General features: G+C 38.2%; 4 protein-coding genes and 1 pseudogene across 11 annotated transcripts; 4 read left to right on the plus strand and 1 right to left on the minus strand.

The window, feature by feature from the left end:
- Positions 1–175: 175 nt before the first annotated feature.
- Positions 176–3,569, plus strand: LOC137748763 (nuclear transcription factor Y subunit A-3-like). 5 transcript variants are annotated; one of them, XM_068488943.2, is made up of 7 exons: positions 176–485; positions 719–786; positions 1,555–1,840; positions 2,045–2,157; positions 2,229–2,300; positions 2,623–2,784; positions 3,000–3,569. In XM_068488943.2, the coding sequence occupies exons 3-7, from the start codon at positions 1,630–1,632 to the stop codon at positions 3,363–3,365; spliced, it is 924 nt and encodes a 307-aa protein (XP_068345044.2). In that variant the 5' UTR covers positions 176–485; positions 719–786; positions 1,555–1,629; the 3' UTR covers positions 3,366–3,569. The 5 variants fall into 5 exon arrangements, with proteins under 5 accessions (XP_068345044.2, XP_088544574.1, XP_088544577.1 ...); XM_088688448.1 differs by having other exon boundaries at positions 210–485; positions 719–769; XM_088688451.1 differs by having other exon boundaries at positions 280–485; positions 719–746.
- Positions 3,570–5,351: 1,782 nt separating this feature from the next.
- Positions 5,352–8,773, plus strand: LOC137748152 (alpha/beta hydrolase domain-containing protein WAV2). 3 transcript variants are annotated; one of them, XM_068488249.2, is made up of 8 exons: positions 5,352–5,758; positions 6,173–6,208; positions 6,377–6,455; positions 6,608–6,662; positions 6,754–6,870; positions 7,012–7,176; positions 7,553–7,796; positions 8,357–8,773. In XM_068488249.2, the coding sequence occupies exons 1-8, from the start codon at positions 5,521–5,523 to the stop codon at positions 8,374–8,376; spliced, it is 954 nt and encodes a 317-aa protein (XP_068344350.2). In that variant the 5' UTR covers positions 5,352–5,520; the 3' UTR covers positions 8,377–8,773. The 3 variants fall into 3 exon arrangements, with proteins under 3 accessions (XP_068344350.2, XP_068344351.2, XP_068344349.2); XM_068488250.2 differs by having other exon boundaries at positions 5,385–5,758; positions 8,259–8,773; XM_068488248.2 differs by having other exon boundaries at positions 5,385–5,758; positions 8,351–8,773.
- A 687-nt stretch (positions 8,774–9,460) lies between these two features.
- LOC137747528 (PHD finger protein ALFIN-LIKE 4) lies at positions 9,461–12,051 on the plus strand. The gene is made up of 5 exons (XM_068487657.2): positions 9,461–9,808; positions 10,006–10,038; positions 10,772–11,000; positions 11,232–11,367; positions 11,524–12,051. The coding sequence occupies exons 1-5, from the start codon at positions 9,697–9,699 to the stop codon at positions 11,785–11,787; spliced, it is 774 nt and encodes a 257-aa protein (XP_068343758.1). The 5' UTR covers positions 9,461–9,696; the 3' UTR covers positions 11,788–12,051.
- Positions 12,052–13,487: 1,436 nt separating this feature from the next.
- On the plus strand, positions 13,488–25,752 carry LOC137748680 (uncharacterized). 2 transcript variants are annotated; one of them, XR_015958129.1, is made up of 3 exons: positions 13,492–14,148; positions 14,592–15,519; positions 25,325–25,752. XR_015958129.1 is itself a non-coding variant. In XM_068488851.2 (2 exons), exons 1-2 carry the CDS (start codon positions 13,570–13,572, stop codon positions 15,462–15,464), a joined length of 1,452 nt encoding a protein of 483 aa, XP_068344952.2. In that variant the 5' UTR covers positions 13,488–13,569; the 3' UTR covers positions 15,465–15,776. The 2 variants fall into 2 exon arrangements, 1 of the variants encoding a protein (XP_068344952.2); XM_068488851.2 differs by lacking the exon at positions 25,325–25,752 and having other exon boundaries at positions 13,488–14,148; positions 14,592–15,776.
- LOC137746727 (uncharacterized) lies at positions 19,772–20,986 on the minus strand (annotated as a pseudogene).
- Positions 25,753–26,079: the final 327 nt, after the last annotated feature.

Genomic DNA, 26,079 nt, shown 5'->3' on the forward strand with positions numbered 1-26,079 from the left:
GGCGGCGCGTGAGAAATGCGAGCGTGGGAAACAAGTGAGGAAAACAGTGAAGGGCGGCTGAGATAAGGAATGCGAATGCAGCCAAGCGTTAAGGGTGCGTTTGGGGCGTGCTAGTGGGGCCACCACTAAAGGAAGACGAAGATAAAGACGAAAGCTTGAAAAATACAAGAAAAATATAGAGGAGAGAGAGAGAGAGAGAGAGAGAGAGTGAGTGAGAGGGAGAGAGGGAGGTAGGTGGCAAGTGCTTTCAATTAGGAATTTATGATTTTTGTGTGTGTTGTGTTGTCACAGCAGCAAAGCCCAAGAAGGAAAATATATTGAAGAGAGAGAGAGTGAGGAGAGAGAGAGATTGAGTCTTTGAGGAGGAAGAAGAAGAGAGAGAGAGAGTGGTTTTTATTTAGACAGAGTTGGAGGAAAGGAGACATGTCCAAGTTCTTCCCTACACCTATATTCTTTGCTTATTCATCCCTTACCAGATCCCAAAGGTCTCCCTTCCCTTCTCTCTCCCCTCTCTCTCTCTCTCTTTCTCTCTCTCCCCTCCCTCTCTCTCCTACTGCTCATTTTCTCTCTTGCCTTTCTAGTTTCTTTTTCCATTTATGGGTTAATTTATTTTATGGTATTTTTATTTATTTATGGGTGTATAATCCAAGTGGGTTGCTTTCTATTTGCTATTTACTGGTTGCATGTGGATTTTGAGATCTTTTGATTTTGTTTGCAGGTGCTTCTGAAGATGGGAAAGTAGAAAAGTTGTCTCCTTTACCTGTTTCTGGTTTATACCTGTTTTGGGTTTGTTTTTATTTCCATTTTTGTACATTTACTGCATATTTTCTGTTTTTATTTAAATTTTTTTTTATTTTCATCCTTTATTATTAATCTCAAGTCCTTTTACTAATTTTCCGGATTAATCTCTCATTGATCTGTTTTTGCTGGTCTAATTTGTTGCATACTGATGCTGCAAGTGCATGTAAATTTCTCTGTAGTATTTGCTGACATTTTGGATCTGGTTTTCTAAACCTTGTTTTTTCCTTGCATGGTAATTGAGATATTAAATGCAATCTATATAAACTTGGAAAAACCACTTCTTGGTGTTCTTAGCGTGTTCTGAGCATTTGGAGTCTGATTTTTTGTTTAAATGGTAGAAACAGGAACACCAACTTGCTTGCTGTAAATGCTTCGTTTTCCGATGTACATGTGGTTCGAAATAGGAGAGATGCCGTTTTCTGATGTACATGTGGTTCGAAATAGGAGAGATGCCGTGGATTCTGCCCGGCCAAAATAATATATTAAGAGAAGATATCATTTGATATGTGTTGAATATGTGGTTAGGATAGAATAATCTGTTGGGTAGTTCCAGTTCGTCGGTGAGTTTTCGTATGTTGTTTTGTTTGCGATATCGGTGTGATTGCTGAGGTGTTATAATGAAGAACGCGATTGTATGCTTACATACATAGCCGTTACGTGTGTGTGTGTGTTTAGTTGTAGTTGATAATCTGTGAGTGTGAGGTTGTGCTTACATCCTCATCAAGGATCTTTCCGATTTTGCATGTGTTTCAGGACACGACGATAGAATTATCTATACCAACAACTCAAAAGTTGGACAAGAACATTTTCAACCAGAGTTCTGTGGCAATGCCCCTTTATACTAATTCCATGTCGTGGAATCCAAGTGAACAAGTTCCACAACTTTTATCCAAAGATGTAAGCTTCAAAGTGAAATTTCCGCCACAAGTTCATCATGGCGCAAAGCATTTAGGACTCCAACTACAAACAGACCACGGATCATCATCCATAACCCAATCAATCGGTCACTCTCAAGATCCAAGCAATTCATCAGATTCTGGTATACAGACTCCTGGTTTATGATCTTATTGTACAAGTTACGTTTATAAGAAGAGAATGCTATGTGATAGTTGTCATATAAAACCTTTATCATTTTTTCCGTATGGTACATGCTCTATGTTCATGTGTAGTAGCTGTATATCATTCTGTGTTCCCCTTGTTTTCGTGTACTTAGTTCTTTTGTGTTTCTTGCCCTTGAACCCAGGCGAAGTTCAAACATGTGATAAGGATGCTGAAGGCAACATGAAGCCAGTTCTCTTGCAGAGTAATCAAGATTTCATTTTGAATCCTTCTCAAGTTAGTCACGGAAATTTAGTGGTAGGTTGAGCTGTTATACCCGGAATTTAACCTGTTAGATGGTTGTTAATTTGTGCGTCTCTTTCTTCCAGGGTTGTGTACCATATCCTTATGTCGACCCTTACTTCGGCGGGTTCTTGACTGCATATGGACCACAGGCGATGGTTAGTTTTTATTGAGCACATTGTTTTCATTTTCCGTTGATTTGTAGTTACAATGCTTCCCCCACTCAGTCATATCTGAAAACAATTACATTAAAGTGGACATTGTTAATTTGCCAAAAGGTGTCCGATTATATTCTCTCACCGTATTTTGTCAAAGGAAATGACGGTGGTTTTAATGCTTAAGATGTGCACCTGATTGGAGAAATTCAATTTTATGTTGGTTTGAGTGCCATTGTCCAGATTATACTAAATAGTTTTTCATTAATTGTTGTGATTGTCACTACCTTTTATGAGCTTATAAGTGGAATTTAACTTAATTCAGTCCCATATGGTTGGGATGGCACCTACACGAGTTCTATTGCCTCCCGATCTGGCACAAGATGGACCCATCTACGTCAATGCAAAACAATACCACGGAATCCTCAGAAGGAGACAGTCCCGTGCAAAGTTGGAGGCTCGTAACAAACTTCTCAAAGCTCGAAAGGTATGTACGTCTACCAAGTTATAATTCATTTTGATTCCTTTGCTGCATTTGGTTCTATATGGAAGTACGTGTTCTTAGTTTGGACACCAGAATCTCATGTTACTCATCCTGACCTTGTCAATGGAAGAGAATCAGCGGTTGTGTAACAAATGATACTTCATCCATCCAAACCGTGCCTTAACCCATGTTTTGATGTCACTTTTAAAACAATGCAGCCTTATCTCCATGAGTCTCGCCATCTTCATGCCGTGAATAGGGTAAGGGGATCTGGTGGACGTTTTCTCAGCACAAAACGACAGTCAGACCAGAACCCCTCCAGTAACACCCACCATGTTTCGGATTCCATCAGCTCACACCAGAAAGATACAGGGGGCACAGAAGGTAATCACTCGGGAAGCAGTGATTTCCTCCCTAGTGTTGCACTCCACTCAGACATGACTAGTGTTTCCAACACCAATGACAACTTTCAGCAACCAGATCGCAGATTCTCAGGCATCCCTCCCCATATGACTGGAGCAATGCAGTTCCCTGGCGGGTTTATGCATGCTGGAAATCAGCACTGTGCTTCTGTTGTCCGGTGAGAGGTCAGCGCAAACAAGACCATCCTGTTCTCACCGGTTAGGCAATTCATCCTTGGCTTTTCTCACTTGACATTCCACCCTTCGTGCTTCTAACAAAATGGTGGCATCTAGAGATGCTGTAATCTCGTAGGTTTCATATGTGTTCCCTATTGTTCTAAGTCTAGGTTGTTAACCTTGATGTTATGAGATTGTGTTTGATTCAAATCGACTAAGCACTGCATCGCGTGTCGCGAATGTCGCGAAAGAACGGTTTGGTTTGATTCGATTCCGATATGTACGACTTTACATTCGTGTGGCAAGTTCCTTGCAGATGATGGATGTTTTATTTATATATTTATTTGGGTTAAAAAAGTTTGGATGATAATTTTTTTCTGGGTTAAAAGTTGATAACTTGATGCTGAAGCATTCTTGGAACAATTCCTTACCTGGAACTCGCACCCATTTCATTACTCTTTACGCGAAGCTGTGATTTGTCTGTAAGAGAATAATTCCAAATTACTCTTTTTGATGTTTAATTTAAGTAATTTTCTTTACACGTACGGAGCCAAGGATTCTCCTCGACAAAATGTCACTAATGTATCATGATGGTATTCGGTATCGAATTATTTTTTCCTAAATAATTTGACAAACTAAGGGTCCATTTGGTATCCTATTCAAAAACTTTGTTCTTATAAATAATTTTCAAATAACATCCCTTAAAAATAATTTTCTTTTAAATCTCAAAATTTCAAAAATCAATGTGATTGAGTTTTTGAAAATAAATATTTTGGTTTGAATTCAAACTACCATGAGTAGAAATTGGAGGAGAGAGGAAATAGTTGGTGAGGAGAGAAAAAGACGGGGGGAGAGGGCGAGGAGGTGAAGGTGAGGGAGAGAGCAAAAAATTACGGTGAGAAGGTGAGGAGTGAGAAGAAAGAGAGGGTGATGAGACAAAGGCTGAGGAGAGAGAGAAGATAGGATGTGACGTGGGGAGATAGGAGATAAAGGGTTAGAAGAGAGAACTCAAAAAGAAAGGGTTAAGAGAGAGAGCAAAAAAAAAAAAGATGTTGAGAAGAAAGCAGAAAAAACTCTAAAAACTATTTTTTAGTATTTTTAAGAAATAACATTTTTATTAAGAGTAGTTTTGAATCCAATTTTTATTAAGAGTAGTTTTGAATCCAATTTTTATTAAGAGTCCTACCAAACAAGAATTCAACACCTAAAACTAAAAAAGTGTTTTTCAGTTAAAAAAGTTGAACTTAAGAAAGATACCAAATAAGCTCTAAATTACTCTAATTTACTAGTACTTTACTAACTTGGCTCGACCTAGGTCAGTTCTATGGTGCTTCCGATTGAATTTCTCAACCGTTAAATCTTGATTTTTCTGGTTTTGTTCAGTTTAACCGTTAGACCTTGATTTTCTAGTTTTGACAAAAAAAAAGCATAAAATTTTTGAAGTATTTGACCATGGAGAGAGTTTTAAATGTGCCGGAAGCACGGCTCGGTTTATTAAGTATGTTTTTTTTTTTTAACAAACAATATTTTTTTACACTAAGGGGAGGATATGAGCTTAACCTCACAATGAGCTAGCAATAATATGATTCAAATTCGTCTTTGGTGAGAATCGAACCTAAGACTTCTCACTTACAAGTGAAAATGAATATTATTAGACCATAACACTATATGACAAGTATGTTCATATAATTAGAAACTTTAAAAGTAAATTCAACTAATTATATTATAACACTTGATGTTTCGGAACGTGTTTTCGATCGACCGACAAAATTTCGAGACTATGAAGTACTACAGAAAATGTCATAGTATAGTTGCAAACCAAGCGACAGGGCCCCACCGTCGCCTTAAAAAAATGGAAGTTTTAACAAAAAGGTCACGGTACTGTTTACTTTAACGAAAAACCATATTTTTACACTAAAAAATCAAATCTAATACTATTCACCTTATCTTTATTTTATTCTTATAGTTAAAGCTCAAAAAGTTTCCAAACCATTTTATTAGTTTTCCTTAAAAAAATCCAGAATTTTCAACCCGCAAAAATTCAATTCTCACGACAATTCAGTTTTCCACTTTTCACTTTCCAGATGGTTAAAGAAGGAGCTGGAGATTAGAACAACCCGAAAAACCAAACCCGGCAAAAAGCTCCACACACCCAGCAGCCATGGTGTCGTACGTGAGCGCGCTGATGTACGGAGTGGGAGGCCTAGTGGTGGCCGGCATGGCATTGCTCGTCGCCCTCCAGGAGCGCCTCGTCTACGTCCCCGTCTTGCCGGGTCTCACCAAGTCCTACCCGATTACCCCCGCCCGCCTCCGCCTCACTTACGAGGACGTCTGGCTCCAGTCCTCCGACGGCGTTCGCCTCCACGCTTGGTTCATCAAGCTCTTCCCCCTCTGCCGAGGTCCGATCCGCTTCTCCATACCCGATTCTTTTTTCACTTTCATGTTTTGTTTTGATTTGGTGAGCTCTGAATTCTGCTGAATTGGATTTGGGTTTTTGGTTTTGCTGAAACAATTAGGGTTTCGTTGGTTATGGGGCTTAGTGAATTACTCAAACCAGCTAGCGAATTGTGTTTGTTTTTGTTAATTTAGCCTACAGCTCACTAGAAATGCATGCGTTCCACACAGTAATCCCTATTAATTTTGTATATAATTCGTCTCAATTTCAAGTAATTAGGTGTTTACTTCAAAAATTAAACTGTTATTTTGAGCTGCTTTCGAATTTTTCGGTATTTCTTAGAACTCAAGGCACAGCTGTGATTGTAAGATTCTGATGTTCTTTGAGGGCTTCTAAAGTTACTTTGCTTGCTTTGCAGGTCCAACCCTATTGTTTTTCCAAGAAAATGCTGGAAGTATCCTTTTCTTTATGAATAGTCGTTGACTTTGTTACTATAATTTGGACATTAACATCGTGTGTTGTTTTTCGTGGTTTTTCATTCGGGTTTACCTGTAACTTTCATGAACTTAATGGGGAATTGGGGGTTCTTTTTGCTTTATTGGCCTTGACCACTGGCCTGCAGATATTGCTCATCGTCTTGAAATGGTCCGCATAATGTTACAAAAACTGCAATGCAACGTGTTTATGCTTTCATATCGAGGGTATGTGCGGGTTTTTTCTTGTTGCTTTGTTATCTTGAAACAGCTTAATTTGAGTGATATGTGATGGTTGGAAAGAAAAGTTGGGCTATTTTATGTATACCAATAGTATTATACTATTATTTCATGCTAGTTTTCATCTATATAAACAACAGTTATGGAGCAAGTGAAGGATATCCTTCTCAGCACGGGATCATAAAAGATGCTCAGGTATGCTATTCACTTACAGTTGTATGGTGATTCTACTCTTATTTTCATGTTTCAGTGCTGTTTTATACTTATCTTTCTTTCTTTCTGTTAGGTTGCATTGGATCACCTATCGCAGAGGACTGACATTGACACATCTAGAATAGTTGTCTTTGGAAGGTCACTTGGGGGTGCAGTTGGAACTGTGGTTGCTAAAAACAACCCTGATAAGGTATCACTCTATTAAATCTGTTGCAACTTAATGTTTTTCACTTCCTTCGAGTATTGGAAATTTCACCACCATTTAAGGTACTTAAATTTTATATTTTGAGTTGGTGGGCTGCGATAGTTTTTCTATGCTTATGCATTGTAGGTTGCTGCACTGATACTGGAAAACACTTTCACATCTGTTTTGGACTTGGCTGGAGTTTTATTTCCTTTCTTGAAGTGGTTCATTGGAGGCAGTGGTTCAAAAGGTCCTAAAGTACTTAATTTTCTCGTACGTTCTCCTTGGAGTACAATTGATGTCATTGGTGAGGTGAGCTTTCTTGGTGGTAGAATTTCTTGTTTCACCCTGCAATTAGACATGAAAAGCTGAAACATATGGTAGACTTTTATTGTCGGTCTTTTTCAATTTTCTACATATTCCAGTTTTCTGATTTTACGGGTCCATGCTTGATCCTACACAGGATGTCTGGTTGAAATAACCGTATTTTAAGTCAAGTTTTCAACAAAACCTGCACCAGTATTGCATTTCAGCAAATGTTAGTAACAATAAAACATGATTCTTAAAGATGTAAAAAATTACCCTTTCTAAACAGCAATCGCCTCAAGATCAACAAAGTGCGAGGAGACACATTTCTTCTGTCATTACTTTAATGTTCTGTCCCTCACGTGTGACCATCTAAATGCAGGTTAAGCAGCCAATCCTCTTTCTATCTGGCTTGCAAGATGAGATGGTTCCTCCATCCCATTTGCAAATGCTGTATGCCAAAGCAGCTGCCCGTAATAAGCAGTGTGTTTTTGTGGAATTTCCCACTGGCATGCATATGGATACTTGGCTTGCTGGTGGTGACGATTATTGGAGAACGGTCCAGGAGTTTCTTCAACAACATGTTCCAGCGAAAAAAGATAATGAATCCTCTCACAGTAATAGCGGTAAGTTTTGGTTAATGGAGTCTTCCAAATTCTTTACACACATACAGGGCACACACAAAAGTTGAATCAAGGAAAAGAACACTCAATAAGATAATAAATTTGTAAGAATTATGAACAGAGTGGGAAAGTTCATATTGGATCATTTTTCACATACTGAACTATGTAATTCAAGGATTAACTTGGAATGGATGTGGGCCTACCGCCTATTGATTTCTGGTTGAGACTACGTAATTGTTTGACTGTTTACCACTGTGGCGGGTTACTTCTCAAACACACTATATTTTGTGGAGCCTGAAGGATGGAAGTTCCTTATACTGTTTTTCGATTACATTATTTACATTCGTCAGTTATCCTAGATGTGGGGGCAAAGTGATTTGGATGGATTTTAGACATCTTTGAGCGTTCTTTTGTGCTTGCCTTCTCCCATGCTTCTCAATTCTTACTCTCTTTCTCCACTCTCAGATGTGGTGGCAAAGTGATTGGATGGATTTTAGACTTCTTCAAGCAATCTGATTGGCTCTTCACTCAACAAAATCTGTACCTTTTTTTTGAAGCTGCAGCAATTGGAAGCTCGCTTTGAGGAGTCGCTCTACAAAGACCTGCTGCACCTGTTCAGGTTTTCCCTGTCGAAGGTTTTTTGTTGGTTTACGAACTTGAGACAGATTCGGAGAAAATGTGAATGCCTTGGGATATACTATATGACTTCTGACATACACGCTCAATGCCTAATCCGTTCTTACTGACCCATTGTATGAAATAAGAAGTCACTAAATGTATATGTCGAGTTGGTGCACCGAACCGTTTGTAACTTTGTATTCTATCTCATTTGTGGTCCGTTGGGACAAATGTTGCTTTGAAAATTGTTTGGTTTATAGAGGAATATTACCAGACCATAGTACTGAGTGGTTTCGGAGTGGTCTATTTGTTACCTTTTACTGATTTAATTCGAGTCTCAGGCGAGCAATGTGATTTGAGTCTTTTGTTTTTTCGGTTATGATGCGATTGAGATTATGTGCCTTGTTTTGATCGTACACCAAGCAAAGCTTCTAAAATCGGATGCGATTGAGATTATGTTCCCCTGTAGTTGCCGAAACAAATGAAGCAAACCGAATTTGATCGTAACAAATTCTTCCCCTGTATCCGCGTTGATGAAATTTGGCGTCGCCTGTCTAAATAAGTTAGGTTTTATTTACCCCTCATCTGAGGTTCTATGTTCGATTACTCCTCCCAATATCGTTGGGCCTTAATATTCTCTATTTTGGTAGGGATATATTTGTCAATTCCAAGTTCTGTTTCATGAACGCAATGAGTCCTCAATGCCAGCCGACGGTCACGGAGGTGTTCCTCCCCTTCTATCCACCGTGTACCAAAACGAGCTCTAGTCCAAGATCTTCCGGTTCAAATCACGACGCGTGGATGGCCCCTCTAATCCCACTGTCCCACAGGTAAACATAGGACCCACTAATCCGTGGTCCAATCACCTTCGCGGATCCAAACGATTGGGAAAATTAAAATGGGGACCACCGTTTTTAATGAACAGCTCCTGCCAATTTCACGTAACCACGTGTCAAAATTCCTTTTTTAAGAAAACAAAATTTTATTTATATTATTTATTGGGTTTTGGTGGTTTTTTAATTTACCAAAACCAATAAATAAACAAATATACGGTTGGGATTTTATGGCTTCTCTTTCTGCGCCGTCCCTCCTCCATAAATAAAATAAAATAAAATAAAATAAATAAATCGGTAATTACGATTCGGCTACTCCATCCAATTACGATTCTACCCCCACCTTCCCCCCTGCTTTCTTAAATTTTCTTTGCTAGTTACTAAAGCTCAATTAGTCAATTTCGCTCTCAGGAGAGAGAGAGAGAGAGAGAGTGAGAGGAGAGTGAACGGAGATGGTGATGGAAGTAGAAGGAGGAATAGCACCGTACAGCCCCCGCACTGTGGAGGAGGTTTTCACCGATTTCAAGGGCCGTCGAGCCGGCTTGATCAAAGCTCTCACCACTGGTCTCCCTCTCTTCTTTCTTTTTTTTTTTCTTTTTTTTTTTTATTTTATTTTAATTCTAACTTTTGTCACTTCATATTTTGGCGTTTAGTTGGGGTTTTTTTTTTAACTTTTTTTTTCCCTATTTCCTGCTATTTCTGCACATTCTAAATGCTTTCGTGATTTTTCTAACTTTATTTATTTATTTATTTTGGTGCAGATGTTGAACGTTTTTACCAGCAATGCGATCCTGGTGAATGCTTTCTCTCTCTCTCTCTCTATGTTTCTGATTTTTTTATTTTTTTATTTTGTCGATTTTTCTGATTAATTACTGTTTTCCCTTGTCTCCATGGCCTTGCAATTTTATTAATCTGTTTTATTTTTTTTTCACTGTAAATTATTCCTGAGTCGACTATATGAATCCTATAACGCTAATGCATTGGGTTTGCGTCACTATAAATTATTAATATGTAAAATTATTGCTTTTTCTAACTTTGTATCTGCAGAATATAGCTGCTTTTTATAGTTTTGTAGCTTGAACCTTTTAATTCTCCCCCTCCGTTTTGTCTTTTTGATACAAACGATATATTTACACTAAGGGGCGGGGAAATAAACTGGTATTGAACTCCCTTTTTAAATGCTTAGGTTGTCCCGTTGGCTTGCTCTTTGTTTCGTTTTTCGTTGATCATTTTTACATGACATGATTGACATGGAATTTTTGTGGTTTCCTTGTTTGAGTGAGAGTATTGATTTCGTAACCGCGTTTCAAAAACCTACCTTCCGGGGTCATTCAACTCGGATCAAGTTAGACTTTGTTGTATTTGATTGGATCCTGCCTGTAGTGAACTGCTAAAAAGAGCCTTCACTTGCATTTTTTATCTTGTTTTAATCATCGGAAATGGAAGATCGTTGTGGGATTCGGATAATGTACTTAAGATACTGCTTGATAATTTAACCATTTGGTAATTGATTGGTCAATGTTTCAGAAAAGGAGAATCTTTGTTTGTATGGATTCCCGAACGAAGAATGGGAAGTTAATCTACCTGCTGAAGAAGTTCCTCCAGAGCTCCCGGAACCTGCTTTGGGCATCAACTTTGCCCGAGATGGAATGCAAGAAAGGGACTGGTTGTCTCTGGTAGCTGTGCACAGCGACGCATGGTTGCTTTCAGTGGCTTTCTACTTTGGTGCCAGATTCGGTTTTGACAAGACTGAAAGGTGTGCAGATCTCCCTTCTTGCGTATGTCTGATGCTTTTATTTCTATTTGCAAGAAAATAAGGTTGTTTTGTTGTCGCTCGTTGATCTTTTGCCTATCGTTAGTGTTTTCAAATCTCAAGAACCAAAGTTGTTATAAGTTCTGAAGAGGGTTCAAATTCAGCATGTGGGATGGTTTATTTATTTAATTTTGCTTTTCTAGAAAACTAGGTTCATTACAAATTTTGATGCAGGAAACGTCTCTTCACTCTGATGAATGATCTGCCATCTATCTTCGAGGTTGTGGCGGGCATTGAAAAGAGACAGTCAAAGGAGAAGTCATCAGTTTCAAATAACAGCATCCATAGGCCTAAGTCAAGCTCTAAAGGGGTAAAATGAATTTTTCTTATATGTCTATGACTCTATATGATCAACTAGAAAAACGATTTAATTAGTGATCTCTCTCTCTCTGTGTTTTGTAACGGGTTTATCTTACATTGGTTATTAAATACCTGTTTCTGCTGCCAATTCTCCATCCGAGAACAGAGAGGCTCTGAGTCGGTCAAATATCCAAAAGCAATGCCAAAGAATGAGGACGAGGGTCTGGATGAGGAAGGTGATGATGATGAGCACGGCGAGACTGTCTGTGGTGCATGTGGGGAGAGCTATGCTGCTGATGAATTCTGGATTTGCTGCGACATATGTGAGAAGTGGTTCCATGGAAAATGCGTGAAGATAACCCCTGCCAGAGCTGAGCACATCAAGCACTACAAGTGCCCGTCATGCAGCAACAAGAGAGTCCGGCCTTGAAATTACAATGGGGGGTTTGTGCGTCCGCCCCCCTTGTAAGTAGTTCATGTTGGATAGAGTTAAGCTAACCATGTAGTAAAGGTATCGGCGTGTGAGCCATGGTGGCATAACCCTTCTGCTTAGTACTTTGTTCTTCGTGATCTTGTTACTTGGATGATGTTAAGGTCTCGTAATTAGTGGGATCTATAAACGGCGATGCTATGACTGTTTTATGCAGTTCTGTCAAATGCTAATGGCCCTAAATTAGCCTGTCAAATTTCAAAATCTGATATTTGTTATCTGATGCATTTTACCAGATTCATCATCTGCTTGTTCTTACTGCGGTAAGAGGTTAAGGTTTTTGATTCTCCGAAAGCAACAGTTCCTGAAACTCTTACGGTAAATTCCAGTGGAACTCCAAGGTTTTGGATTCTAAGCAAGCCTAGCTTAAGCTCAAAAAAGTTAGATAAGCCAAAGCGATATTTGATTTGACCCGGCTTGTTTACAGAACTATTTCCGAAAACACAAAACTGTCTTTCCAACAATTATCCTTAATAACGATAACAACGAAAATAATGAACCTACGTACGTGTATTCTTGACAAAGAAGAAACTTCAATAGCAAACATGGGCTTAGCCAAGGTGCCTAGAGTAGTGTGCTCGTCTTCTACACCCAAGTTTGAATCCCTGTCCTTGTATCGTTTGCTTAATTAGGGTGTAGGGGTCTTGATGGAATCCTAGGAAAAGCCTTTAATTTTGAGGATGTTGATAAACCACTACTGTCTTCTGAAAATACTACTAATAGCATGCTAGTAATGGAGAAGAAGAAGAAGAAGAAGAAGAAGAAGATGTCTCGGTGATCAAATACATGACGAAAGCGGTGTTGCTGGGCGAAATAATCGATGGGGAAGAAGCAGATTTGCAGAGCTACAGTGCGGTGATGGTGGACGACGCACACGAGAGAGCGCTCTCGATTGACATTCTCTTCGGAGCTCTTAGGGAAATTACTCGAGCAAGACCGCATGGTTTTAAACTGCGTATCTCGTGTGCATCTCAAGTCGACGATTACTTGTTCTTGTACCGTATACGATTTTTATCTGTAATGTCAAAAAGTGAGTGGAATGACGAATGGTAGAGGTGCTAGGATTTCTTTTATACGTAACGCTCGACGTTATGTATAAAAAATGAAAAAGAATCAAACACGAATAAAAATACTTGTTACACATTGAAATTTTATCTGTAAAATTCTTAATCAAAGATTTAATGACTATATATTAACCGTAAAAGACTTCAAAGTACAACGTACACGAAACACCGTAGAATTTTCCGAGTCGTCTCGTTTGCAAAATTGGAAGCTTTCATTCCAAAAGTCCCAAGTGCCGTACCATCTCACCTAAAGACGTTTGACCATAGCAAGGCATCTTTCCTCTTTTTCTTTAGAATACTAATCAAATTTGAACTTTGATTCGTTTTGGTAACATATTAATTTTTGTTTTTGGGTTTTCTTTTATTTATTTATTCAGCAACAGCTTTCAGACTACGACATCCATTGAAATTTCAATATTATTATAAAAAAGATTTTTTATTATGATCAAAATACGAGGTAATACATCACGTTTTATTATATAAATAATGAGATATGTGAATTAAAAAGTAATAGCTTACAAAATAAATTTTTCATCACTTAAATAAAGATAAGTGGTACCATCGTAATAAAAAATTTCTGATTATTAGTCGACTTCATGGCTGCAAAAGTTTGAAGCTTGACGACTTTTCAGCTGACCCAGAAAAACGAGCGGAGAAGATGGAGAAGATGGAGAAGAAGCTTATGGATGCAGCCATGGCGGGAGATACGGGGGCGCTTAATGATCTGATCGCAGAGGACCCACTTGTTCTCGACAGAGCTTTAGTCTCCTGCGTCGCCGAGACGCCGCTTCACGTAGCTTCAATGCTGGGTCACCTGGCTTTTGTTACCGAGTTACTTAGTCGCAACCCCGAGTTGGCCTCCGAGCTGGACTCGCAGGGGTCAACGCCTCTCCACCTGGCGGCAGCGAAGGGGCACGTGGAGATAGTGAAAGAGCTGGTTCTGGCGGATCCTGGGGCGTGTGCGGTGAGGAACTTAGACGGGAGGACGGCGCTCCACGTCGCGGCTGCCAAGGGGCGGGTTAAGGTGGTGGGTGAGTTGGTCGGAGTTGGGAGTGAGTGGACTCGGGCGTTGACGGACAGAGGCGAGACGGCGCTGCACTTGTGCGTTGGGCGTAATCGGTTGGAGGGGTTGAAGGTTTTGGTTGAGGCAGTTGGGAATGATGATGAGTTTGTGAATTGGAAGGATTGTGATGGTAACACCGTTTTGCATATTGCCGTGGCCAAGAAGTTAATCGAGGTACACAATAATTAATCATATTAACTTACTAACTGATTAACGCTCAAGCGCTACTGATATTAGCTAGCTACCTTTAGGCTTGGTTCGTTGTCTGGATTGAATAATTCACTAGGTTCAATGTATGTCGATGCAAGAAATGGATATCGATTTTCAAATCTTGTCGGAGTTGAAGGTAGAACATGTATTAGTCATGACGCAAACTTATCCATTCCAATCATACCGAGGCAAAAGGCATGATGGAAACTTATCCATTCCAATCATACCAAGGCGAAAGGCATTTTAATTTTCAACTCGATATCAGAAACATAAAGATGTAGCATTTCAAAACTACTGATGAGTGTTTGATAAATACTTCCTGTACATGATTATACATCTCTTAAGGGGACTGAATTTGTGTGTTGGTTTCATTTTCTTTACTAAAGTGGTGTTTTGAATTTGTGCAGATTATCAAATTCTTGCTTTTTGAAACCGGAGTGGATGTGAATGCGTTGAATGCAAACAGCGCTACGGCTTTAGACATTCTGATGCAGAGTCCTAGAGATTTGAGGGATATGGAGATTGAGGATTTCCTTCGAGGTGCTGGGGCTCAGAGTGCAAGGGATATACGTAACATTGAGCACGACTGGGTTCGCGCTCCAACTAAAGAACGTCAGATACTAAGACATCGAGGCTTAGCACTGTCCTCGAAAGTGAGTGAGTCTATGAAACCGGGAGGGAACAAGAAGCCTACTGATTGGCTTGGTAGGAAGAGAAGTTCATTGATGGTGGTGGCATCTCTCCTTGCAACTGTTGCCTTCCAAGCTGTAATAACCCCTCCGGGAGGTGTTTGGCAGGATGACCTGCAAGTCGATGAAAATGGCAACCCTGTGGAGAATCCTCACACCGTAGGAACATCTGTCATGGCATATAAGAAGGGAAAAGAATATGGTCTAGTAATGATTTTTAACACAATCTCTTTCCTCGCATCCCTGAGCATAATTCTTCTGCTCGTTAGCGGGCTACCTATCAGACGGAGGAGATGGATGTGGATACAAATGGTCATAATGTGGGTTGCTGTCACAACTCTAGTAGCAACATATTTCATCTCTTTCCGTCAAATGTCACCTAATGACGAACATGTGCAGATCGTGTTACGTAAGGTAACCGAGATATCAGGTTGGACATGGTTGACTTTAATGGTGGTTGTTTTCTTTGGCAATGTTATTCGTATGAATCTATGGATTCTCAGAAAGTACGGTTATATTAAGCCAAAACATGTGGAGCCATCTAACGTTGATGATGAACTTGAACTCGGAGAGGTGAGAACCGAGGATTAAAGTGAACAGCTCTCGCTCTTTTATCGCTTCACAACACAGAACTCGTCATTGCAGTATTGCCCTTTACTGTATGATGATTTGAGTTGGAGGGGTAAACTTGCCGTTCTTGTACAACTATTCCTCTGTTAATGGCAGTATAGTGAATGCTGTCTTTCAAATTGTGCAGGTCACGAATCTTCGTGGCTCGGAGATGGCATGCTGTTCTGTCTTTTGTGTTCTATCTGCCATCCTTGTAAATTTTGAGGGATACTAGACTAGAAGAAGATATTCTTTGGAGATAATTTTATTTTTTGCTCTCATTATTTTCTGCCATTTCCTCTCTTTTTTATCTGGCTGGGTTCTGTTTAATAAAGAAATACAAGGTAAGAGGGTAATTCTTAGGGCACTTCTCATAAAAGTACGAGATTTTTATAGTTTTGGTTGAGTCGATTTTAAGCTGGTACGACCCAATGTGAGAGGTTAAGGTTTTTGATTCCGAAAGCAAAAGTTCTTGAAAGTCTTGGGTAAATTCTAGTGGAACTCCGAGGTTTTGGATTTCAAGTAGGAAAGATCCTTCCGAAAATTCTTCCAACCCTAGCTTGATGCTTGAGCTAAAATAAAGTTAAACAAGCTAGAGTGATATTCGATTTGACTCGGCTTGTTTACAGACCTAGTTTTGAAAACACAAAATTATCTTTCCACAATTATTCTTAATAACTATAAAAACTAAATAATAAACCCACATTTATTCTTTACGAAGAAGAGATTTCAATAGCAAATCTAGGTTTAGCCAAGGTGGTTAAAGCAGTGTGCTCTCTTTCTAAACCCAAGTTTGAGTCCCCGTCCTCGCATCGTTTGGTGTCCCTGTCCAATTCCAATGTATCCAAATGGGGAAGGTGGAGGAGGTGCTGCTTCCAAGTTCTAGCGCTAGCTCCAGCGCTAGAACAAGGAAGGTGGTGCTTGCAACGCGCGTCGTGGAAACTCGTTTGCAGTCAGTCTCATGTCATTGACTCTGGACTTTGGAAGCGCAAACTCCCATCTCTTAGTCAAATAGTTATATCGAAGTTTATTTCTTGAAACAAATGGATTTAAAACTCTTATGTTAGTACATCAAGGTTATGCTTTGTCTTCTGGATAAGAGATTCTTTCATGCAACCAAAAATTGACGTCACCATCTAGTAAATATTTGATATCAAAGACTCATGGATGGTGACGTCAATTTTAGTGGAGCTTCTTTGAATCGGTATCAAAGACTCATGGATGAGTCTTCATACCGTCCACTAAAATTACTTGCCCCCCTTTATGGAGCACATGTTGCAAATGACATACACATCCATGATATAACTCCAAGAAGCTCACCACAGCTACACACATGGCAACATGAATCAATAACAGTTATTTTGGGATTAACAATACTCATGGGGAAGATATGATGACTTAGATGAACTCGATGATGAATATTGACCTAATGATGGATGAGACTAAAGCATGTGGAAGCGTGATGGATGGGGACAAGTCAAGACGTGACAACCAAACATAAGGAATCATATAATAGTAATTGATATGTTGTAAATTAAGGAATCTCATCTAGAGTATTGTAAAGTTGATGGTGATGTAAAAGAGATTCATCCTTATCTTACGTATGTAATGGACAAAAGAGGAAGATGTCTCTTGTCCCCTGATAGTTTTACGAGAGGTTTGGGAGAGTTCCTCCTCAGCCTATAAATATGTGTGTATACTCTGTAAGAAGATACTTAATGGAAATTAGTTCTTTTTATAAACTTCTCCTGAGTGAATATCCTTATTTGACTCATTCTTAGAAAAGATCCTTAAATTGATGAAATGTAAAATCTCTCTGTTTGGATTTAGCTGACTCAGGACTTGGTTAACAACACCAAGAATTGGTGTCCAAAATCTAAATTAAATTTAGGAAACATGTTGTGCAAGTGACTCTAACTTTGACTTATCACGAATGTTGTTAAAGTTCTCAAAATCGATTGGAAAACTATGGGTTATAACTCACAATTTTTTGTGAAAAAAATTGAAATTTTTAGTTTCAGGAAATATTTTTCGTCAAAGTTAAGAAAATTATTGGAAGACCTTTAGACATGATCCTACCGTTTATTAGGTTCCAGAAGTATTTTTTATTGATTTTTAAAGTTGAAAAATAGAAAAATAGAAAAATAGAAAAATAGAAAAATATCTTTAAATTTACGTTCTAAATTGTTGATTTCAAGTGTTTAAATATGAATTATAATAGATTTTTCACAAAAAATATATATATTGAAGAACATGAATATGATAATTTGTTGTTATGGTAAGAGAAATAAAAGAAAAATTAACCAAAAGAATAAATAAATAAAAAGTAAATAAATAAAAAAACTGAAAAAGAAAAAAAAAATGAAGGTGGGGATCGGTTTAAAGCTAGCTACATGGATTGAGGAAAGTCGATGTTAAAATAGCGACTTTCGATAGGATAAGTCACTATAAATATAGCGACTGTTAGTGTAAATAATCGGTCTGATACTACCGATCGTGTACTTTTCTATTTTTATCTAGCGACATGAGTTTCAGGATGTCACTGTAAATACAGCGACTTTTCTGGTAGAGAATCAGTAAAGAACTACCGATCGTATACTTTTCTATTTTTTTTTTTCTCTCTTTTCTTTTTCCATTGATTTTTTTTTTCTTCCCACGTTACTTTATTCAGATTCAAAAACCTTTAGATTTAGGTTTATATTTATATTCTTGTTTTCAAATTTTTTAACATGGATTATAAGAAAAAATTTCATCAAAAATACATTTTGTAGAATACGAAGATGATAGTTTGATGTTGTGGTATGGGAAAAACAAAAATTTAACAACAATAAAACATAAAATAAATAAAATTAATGGTTTAGGCGTAGGGAGACGCAACCCAAACTCATGCCCTTGGGAATGGCCAAGGCACATTAGAAGTAGTGGAGGCCCATAAGGTTTAGGGTTTAAGGGTGTGTGAATAGTAACACCTTGAGTTCAAGTGTTTAGGGGCGTATTAATAATACACTCTAAGTTCAACCTGTTTCAGTGCTCACGCACTCGAATTTCTCCCACGGCAGAGAAATTTATTTATTTATTTTAAGATGGGGTTACTATGTTTAAAACTTATGACTTTAGTGTGAATTCTATCATGGTTAACATAGGCTTATAAATGCCACACCCCCCTTAACAATGCTTCGTCCGGCCAACCATGGTTGACCCTTGAGATTAAAACAAAACCCTACCCCTATTGATAGCTGCCTATAAATGCCCACCCCCAACACCAATGCTTTATTCAGACAACAACAATCGAACCGTGGGATTAAAACCAAACATACCCCTATAAATGTTCAACCCCCACTACTTATGGTTCATATGGGAAACCATGACTGACACATAGGAATTAAACTAAACCCTACCTCCTATAAATGCCTTACTCCCAACATAATTGGTTCGTACATGAAACAATGGTTGACCCGTGCGTCCAAGGCTGCCTCGTTTGTGTGCGTCGAGCCCGTCTTGTTTTTTTCGTGGGTGGAGATCGCATCTTGTTGCAACCATTGAGCAGGATTTTCGTGAAATATTTAGTGTGGAAGTTAAGGAAAATGTTGCAAGACCTTTGGATGTGATCCTAATGTTTGCAAATGCCCTAAGGGCCCGTTTGTTGCACCGGACTGTCTCAGACTGGACTAGCTGCAGGGACTAAGTTGGATTGGCTTAGACTAGACTAAGCTGGACTAACTTAGTGAAGTGTTTGGTGCAGTCTCGGACTAAGAAGCAAGATAATGAAAACAGTATTATTCACCATATTTGTGTTTGCTTAGACTAGGATTACATTATTGTTCTATTTTAATAGCTCCAATACATGTGTCCAACGCCCTAAAAATTGGAGGGTTTGGAATTGGAATTGGGGTTGGCATAGGTGTAGCAGCATTGAAATTGAAATGGGAGTAACAATCTTACAAATTACTACAAATATTTAGGCACATTGCCCTGAGTTTAATCTCCTGAATTGTTATTGTAATCAATCCACAACTTGCCCTTAAGTTGATTTAATTTGTCTTCTTATCACACATTAAACGTCATTAGCCATCAAATACTTATATCAACATAACTTGATCCAAGGATTTCTTAGTCCGACAAATGCATCATTCATTAAATTTTCATCTAGGATATTTTACAAAATGCCAGTTAACTATAGTATAGCATTCCAAAGTAGATCTCCATAATTTACAAAATCCTAGTTAACATTAGCCAAAATACCTCATAGTGCAAAGCTAAGTTAGAAGCCATAACCTAAGATTGTACAATTAATAAAATACATCCATGTCTAAGGGCACCACATAATATACTCGTCCGCTTGCTTTGTCGTTTAAAAGCCTTTGGACGAACACTTTCTTGAGTTCCGAATTGATTGCCCTGAACACTCCCCACATTTTGTGGTTTTTCCAAAATAAGAGTCAATGCATCAATTTGATCCATAGGAGAAAGACCCATTACTTCAAGTTCGTTAGCTATGTCAGTATGATTTGCAGTACCTTGAACTAAAGCTTCAGTTACCATTTGCATCCTCTTCCCACTTTCAACATAAAATTCTTTCAGTCCACTAATAATTGCCTCGGTTCCATCACTTGAACTTCCCATAGCTCTTTTCCTTTTTCTTTGGCTATTTTCAGATGGGGTGCTTTGTTGGTTCATTGAAGATACAACATTTTCACCTCCAATATCACTTGCACCAACCTGATCATGACTTTGTTCCTCCATCATTTCAGCAGGGGTTTCGGCTACATTACCCGTAGCCCGATCTTTTCCAAATATATATGCAAATCTATCGTACAGTGGAAAAGGTTTGCTTCTCCATCCATCGGCTTCTTTATTTTTCTAAGATTATATCAACATAGCAAAACTAAAATTTAGCATGCATAACAAATATAGTAGCAAGAATATAACTAATGTATAAATAAAATAGGATATGAACCTGCACATAAGTTTGCCATGCGTCATCACTGTCAACTTCAACGCACTTTTTGACATCATTCCATGCAAATCCACTTGTGTTTATCATGTCAAGGACCAAACTATATGTTTTTTTCCATTTCTTCAACTTTGACTCAATATGTGGAGTTGCCTTTATATTTGAATTAGGACATAAAACATTGACAGCTTTCGTTATTTCAATCAAAGTACCTTGTTTGAAAGCACCTGTGTCACATCGTTGCTTCCGAGCAACAAAATCCTTAAGAACGGATAGTAATACTTCTTCCTCAAATGCTTCCCATTTACGCCTTCTTCCTTTTGGCTCTTGAGAAGCATTCAAATTATTGTGGTTATCCATACCTAAACAAAAAATATTTGAATGTACTAAAATACAATACAAAGAATCAATTTGCATAATATCCAATCAATTTGCATAATATCCAATTAATTTGCATACCATCCAATCAATAAATCAAACGACATTCATTGATGAGCAATGTAATCATTTTGCTAATATCCAACATATGCATGATAAAAAGGAAAACTAAAATAAAATCTTATCATTAACACATATAGCTAGTTCGGTTGCTGGTTCCTAATTGCTCTCCACTCATTATACATTTCCTGAGCCATGGCATTCCTCTTTGCAGTCCACTGGTCAGATGTTTCAACACTACCAACATATTCACCTTCTTCTGTATTTTGTCCATCTTCTATTATTGGCACATTCTCCATTGGATCTACAGACATCTCTTGCCTAATAAGATTGTGTAGTAGGCAACAAGCGATAATTATTCGACCTTGTGTCCTTATCGAATAGAAATATGGACTCCTTAGTATCCCCCACCTTCCTTTTAGCAAGCCAAAACAACGTTCAATTACATTCCTTGCCTTAGAATGCTTCATGTTAAAATATTCTTCCTTATTAGAAGGTGTTCGTCCCTCCCATTCAGATAAATGATAAGGTATTCCTTTATAGGGTGCAAGGAATCCTTCACCATTTGTATAACCACCATCTACAAGGTAATAATAATCTAATATAAAAAAAAGACCTTATATTAGTATTTTGTAGTTCATAAACAAAACTAGACCTAACTTACAAAGTTGAGACTAACTAATAGTCTTACCCGCTGGTACCTTAAAACCATTAGGCCTAGTAATTGCATCATGTAACACTCTAGAGTCTGATGCGGAACCCTCCCACCCCGGAAACACATATATGAACTGCATATCTCCTGAACACACACCTAATACATTAGTTGCGACTCGACCTTTTCTAGTTCGGTATCTTGGTTTGTCAATTTCAGGTACATGCACATCAATGTGCGTTCCATCTAATGCTCCCAAGCAATTCTAAACAAAAAAATAAGCTTTTGTTAATTTATACAAAGGGAATGAAGAGTTAAAGCTTAGGGAAAATGAAAATAATTATCAACATACCTTAAAACATCGCCACCTAGGATCTGTAGAATCAATAGGCACAGGTTGAGGGACTTTTAGTAGGATACCTTGTAATCGCAAAATTCCTTGCAATACACTATTGAAATACCTACTTATAGTCTCTCCCGACCTATAAAATCTACCACCAACACTACGATTCTTAGTATGATGTGCTAGTATTTGTAAAGTCATACACACCTGCTCCTCTACAGAGACCAAACCATCCGTTTTTACCCTCCCATCTTGACGAAGTAAGTCACATAATATGCCAAAAGTCCTTCTATCCATTCTCAATTCGTTGACACATTCAACATCAGTATTCCCTATTATACCATTCATATAACACAAACTAATCTCTCGTCTAACAAGTGAACAGTTAGTCAAGGTGCGTTGTTCAACATGTCTCTGTTTTGCCCTTAGCATCAGCAACACAAGAATCGTACAAATGCAAATTGTCTCTAAATGAGACATCTCTAACAATAAGATCAATAAAAGTTTCCTTCTATCCATATCTATCCAAACAAAAAAAAAAGGAAAAAAAATTAAGGACATTATGGTACTGCACGCTTTCCATCTGGCACAAAGAACAAACCAAATAATATAATCCAGCTATGCTATATCAGCTGATAAAACAACATTACCGCAAATATCAAAAGCAAACTGAAACAAGTACAAAGTTTCTAGGTATACTTATAAAGCCAATTCAAGAAGCCCCGAAAATATCTGTTAAAATAGAGAGCCATTCAGCTATAATATTTCATTGGAAAGACAGAAATGTGTCATTATTGTGTTTACATCCAGCATCAAAGTAGCTACATACCATGGTGAGGCTAACTCCTAGAACTGTTGAGAACGACATCACTTATCAACATTTCCAAAGATTGAATTCCTATCAGTATATAAGTTCTATAAACAACAAAATGGATCCATACAACATTCGATTACCTTCCTTCGACAAACCAAAATAAAATTTGAGTATATTAAGAACACAACAAGCTAAGTAGGCTACTTCTACCAAGGTTGCAGATTGATAGTGAATTTTAGTGAAGTTCAGATGCTCTAATCAATCTCAAGTACCCTTATGTATGTAATATTTACTGTTATTAAGGGTGATGGAAATAAGGACATTATATATCCAAGGACTACATTCTGTCATATTCACAGAGATGCAACGCAGACTTTCACACATCCAAGGACTACATTCTGTCCAAAATTGATCTATGGTTTTAGGAAATATACCTTCTTCTAGACTCGAGGGTTTTGAGTCGTTTGTTACTTGTTTTCCCTTAGGTTCTGAGCACTGCCCACTTCAGTTTATGCTCCTCTTCTCTGCAACCAACAACCACAGAATATTGCAGTTCAGCATCAACCCCACACGGTACAGAACATTCACATTGTAATATCATGGTTGAGCATTGACAGGACATATGGAATTGCTTCCTGCCTATCTCCAATGCCATTCAAACAAGGTGGTCTAAGGAAGGTAAAAGGAAATAAAAAAAATGCAGAAACAAAACCAAACAGAGGATACGAGTTTGAACATAACCACAAACCATTAAAGAGTGCATAACAAAAATTTCTTCAGCTCACATAATTTCTCATCCAAACAATTCCCAAACATCCAACCCTACATGCAATTTAATAAAATAAAAAAGAGAAACTGGTAAAGATTCTTGAACCAAGAACATAAAAACGAAAAACCACACAAATTTATGCTAACATAACAGAGATGGAAGTATATGTCCCTTCTGCAAAAGAAACTTATCAATTTTATGGCCATGCATGGTTTCTAAGTTCAGATTTGAAAGAAAAGTTGAAATATGAAAACCCCAAATTCTAATCTCAATTTGACCTAAAAATCAAAACCCTAATTTGTTCAAGTGCAGAGGTCTATGATTCAAAATTTCTCAAACCCAAAACAACAAAATCAAATAAAGCTCAGTAATATCACGATCTGCAAAACAAATGACGAAATAAATCGAAGATTCGAAGTTTACCAGACAACTCGGAGCAGATGAGGGCGAGCAGATGCATATGAGGGAAGACGTAGAGATGAGGGTGAGGAAGACGCAGAGATGAGGGTGAGGAAGACGACGATGAGGGAGGGCAAGGACGACGATGAGGGAAGACGCAGAGATGAGGACGAGCAAGAAGTCACTCTCTCGCGATTTTCTCTGGGCTTACGAGTCCGCCCGAAATTGGGGATCCTCGTTAAGACCTCGTAAGGAGGTGTATAATCCGAGCGAGTCCCACCTAAGGTCATTAAACCTAATCCTGCAGCAGACCAAACAAGGGACTATAGTCCAGTCCAGTCCAGTCCTCCTTAATCCTATCAAACAAACGAGCCCTAAAAGCCCACCTATAAATCTTTGGCTGCCCTAAATGACCTCCTTGGCTAAATTGCAACACCAGTCCCCGCAAGTTATTAGATTTTTACTTTCGTCCATATAATTTGTTTTCTGTTACATGTCTTTGTAGTTTGGCTTTTTAGCCAAAATAATCCCTATGATTTGCATAACACATCACTTTGGTCCCTAAGATTTGAAATCAATAGAAGTGGTCCCCTGAGATTGTCCAATATCAATCATTTTGGTCATTCCGTGCAAAATTATGTTACATAAGGATCAAAATGAAAAAAATATACCTCAACTTAATAAACAATAGGCCAAAATGTTTTGACAAAAATTAAGGGTATTTTGGTCATTCTATTCTTATTTAATGAAGATTTTTCAAAGAATGACCAAAATTATTGATAGTAGACAAATTCAGGGACCAATTCTATTGATTTCAAATCTCAGAAACCAAAGTGAGGAGTTATGCATATCTCATGAACTATTTTGGATAAAAAGCCTTGTAGTTTTATAGAAATAAACGGAAGTTGAAGGACGTCGTCGGATTGGAAAAGTTTGCAAACTGCATTGACCAAATTCGATGCTATTGAACATACACGGACAAGGTATATGGACTAAAAACTTGTTTTCGCCTTCCTTCTTCGGGTCTCGGACCCTTGCACCCAAGTTCTAATCATCCTTCTTGTAAATTAGAGCACTCATACACCGTTGCATAAAGGGACAATTGAGTGAAAGAGGAATGGAAATAAAAAATATAAACACGATGATCAAAACTCCTATTCACTTCCCTCAAACGAATCCAACAAGCGCACACCACAAACCGCATTTCTGAATATTTCTGCAAGTAAGGTCCAAGAACAGCTACGACACTTTCGCACACAAATATCACCTGCCGACGGCTGTGAATTGAACACAGCGCCTTCAGACGGGCATACATTACAATGCTTGCAAGTCTGTATTCACATATATTAAGCCAAAACATGTGGAGCCATCTAACGTTGATGATGAACTTGAACTCGGAGAGGTGAGAACCGAGGATTAAGGTGAACAGCTCACTCTTTTCGCTTCACAACACATAACTCGTCATTGCAGTACATTGCGGATGTGTTTAACACTAAATTCATTAACCCGGGCGTGGTATCTGGTTCTGATACCGGGTGTCAAACTAGTCTCCGAGAAAGTCTGACCCAAAGCATAATGAAATATATGATCGGATGCTTGAAGGTCTGTTTCCTAGCAACAAATTTGGATGATGATATTGCAGTTGAAGCCTTTACTGTATGATGATTTGAGTTAGAGGGGTAAACTTGCCGTTCTTGTACAACTATTCCTCTGTTAATGGCAGTATATTGAATGTTGTCTTTCAAATTGTGCAGGTCACGAATCTTCGTGGCTCGGAGATGGCATGTTGTTCTGTGTTTTGTGTTCTATCCGCCATCCTTGTAAATTTTGAGGGATAATAGACTAGAAGAAGATATTTTTTGGAGATAATTTTGATTTTTTGCTCTCATTATTTTCTGCCATTTCCTCACTTTTTTATCTGGCTGGGTTCTGTTTAATAAAGAAATACAAGGTAAAAGGGTAATTCTTCGGGCACTTCTCATAAAAGTACGAGATTTTTATAGTTTTGGTTGAGTCGATTTTAAGCTAGTATGACCCAATGTGAGAGGTTAAAGTTTTTGATTCCGAAAGCAAAAGTTCTTGAAAGTCTTGGGTAAATTCTAGTGCAACTCCGAGGTTTTGGATTTCAAGTAGGAAAGATCCTTCCTAAAATTCTTCCAACCCTAGCTTGATGCTTGAGCTAAAAAAAGTTAAACAAGCTAGAGTGATATTCGATTTGACTCGGCTTG

The sequence above is a fragment of the Pyrus communis genome, chromosome 2, assembly GCF_041283825.1.
Source record: "Pyrus communis isolate YQ-2024b chromosome 2, ASM4128382v1, whole genome shotgun sequence".
Classification (NCBI taxonomy): Eukaryota; Viridiplantae; Streptophyta; class Magnoliopsida; order Rosales; family Rosaceae; genus Pyrus; species Pyrus communis.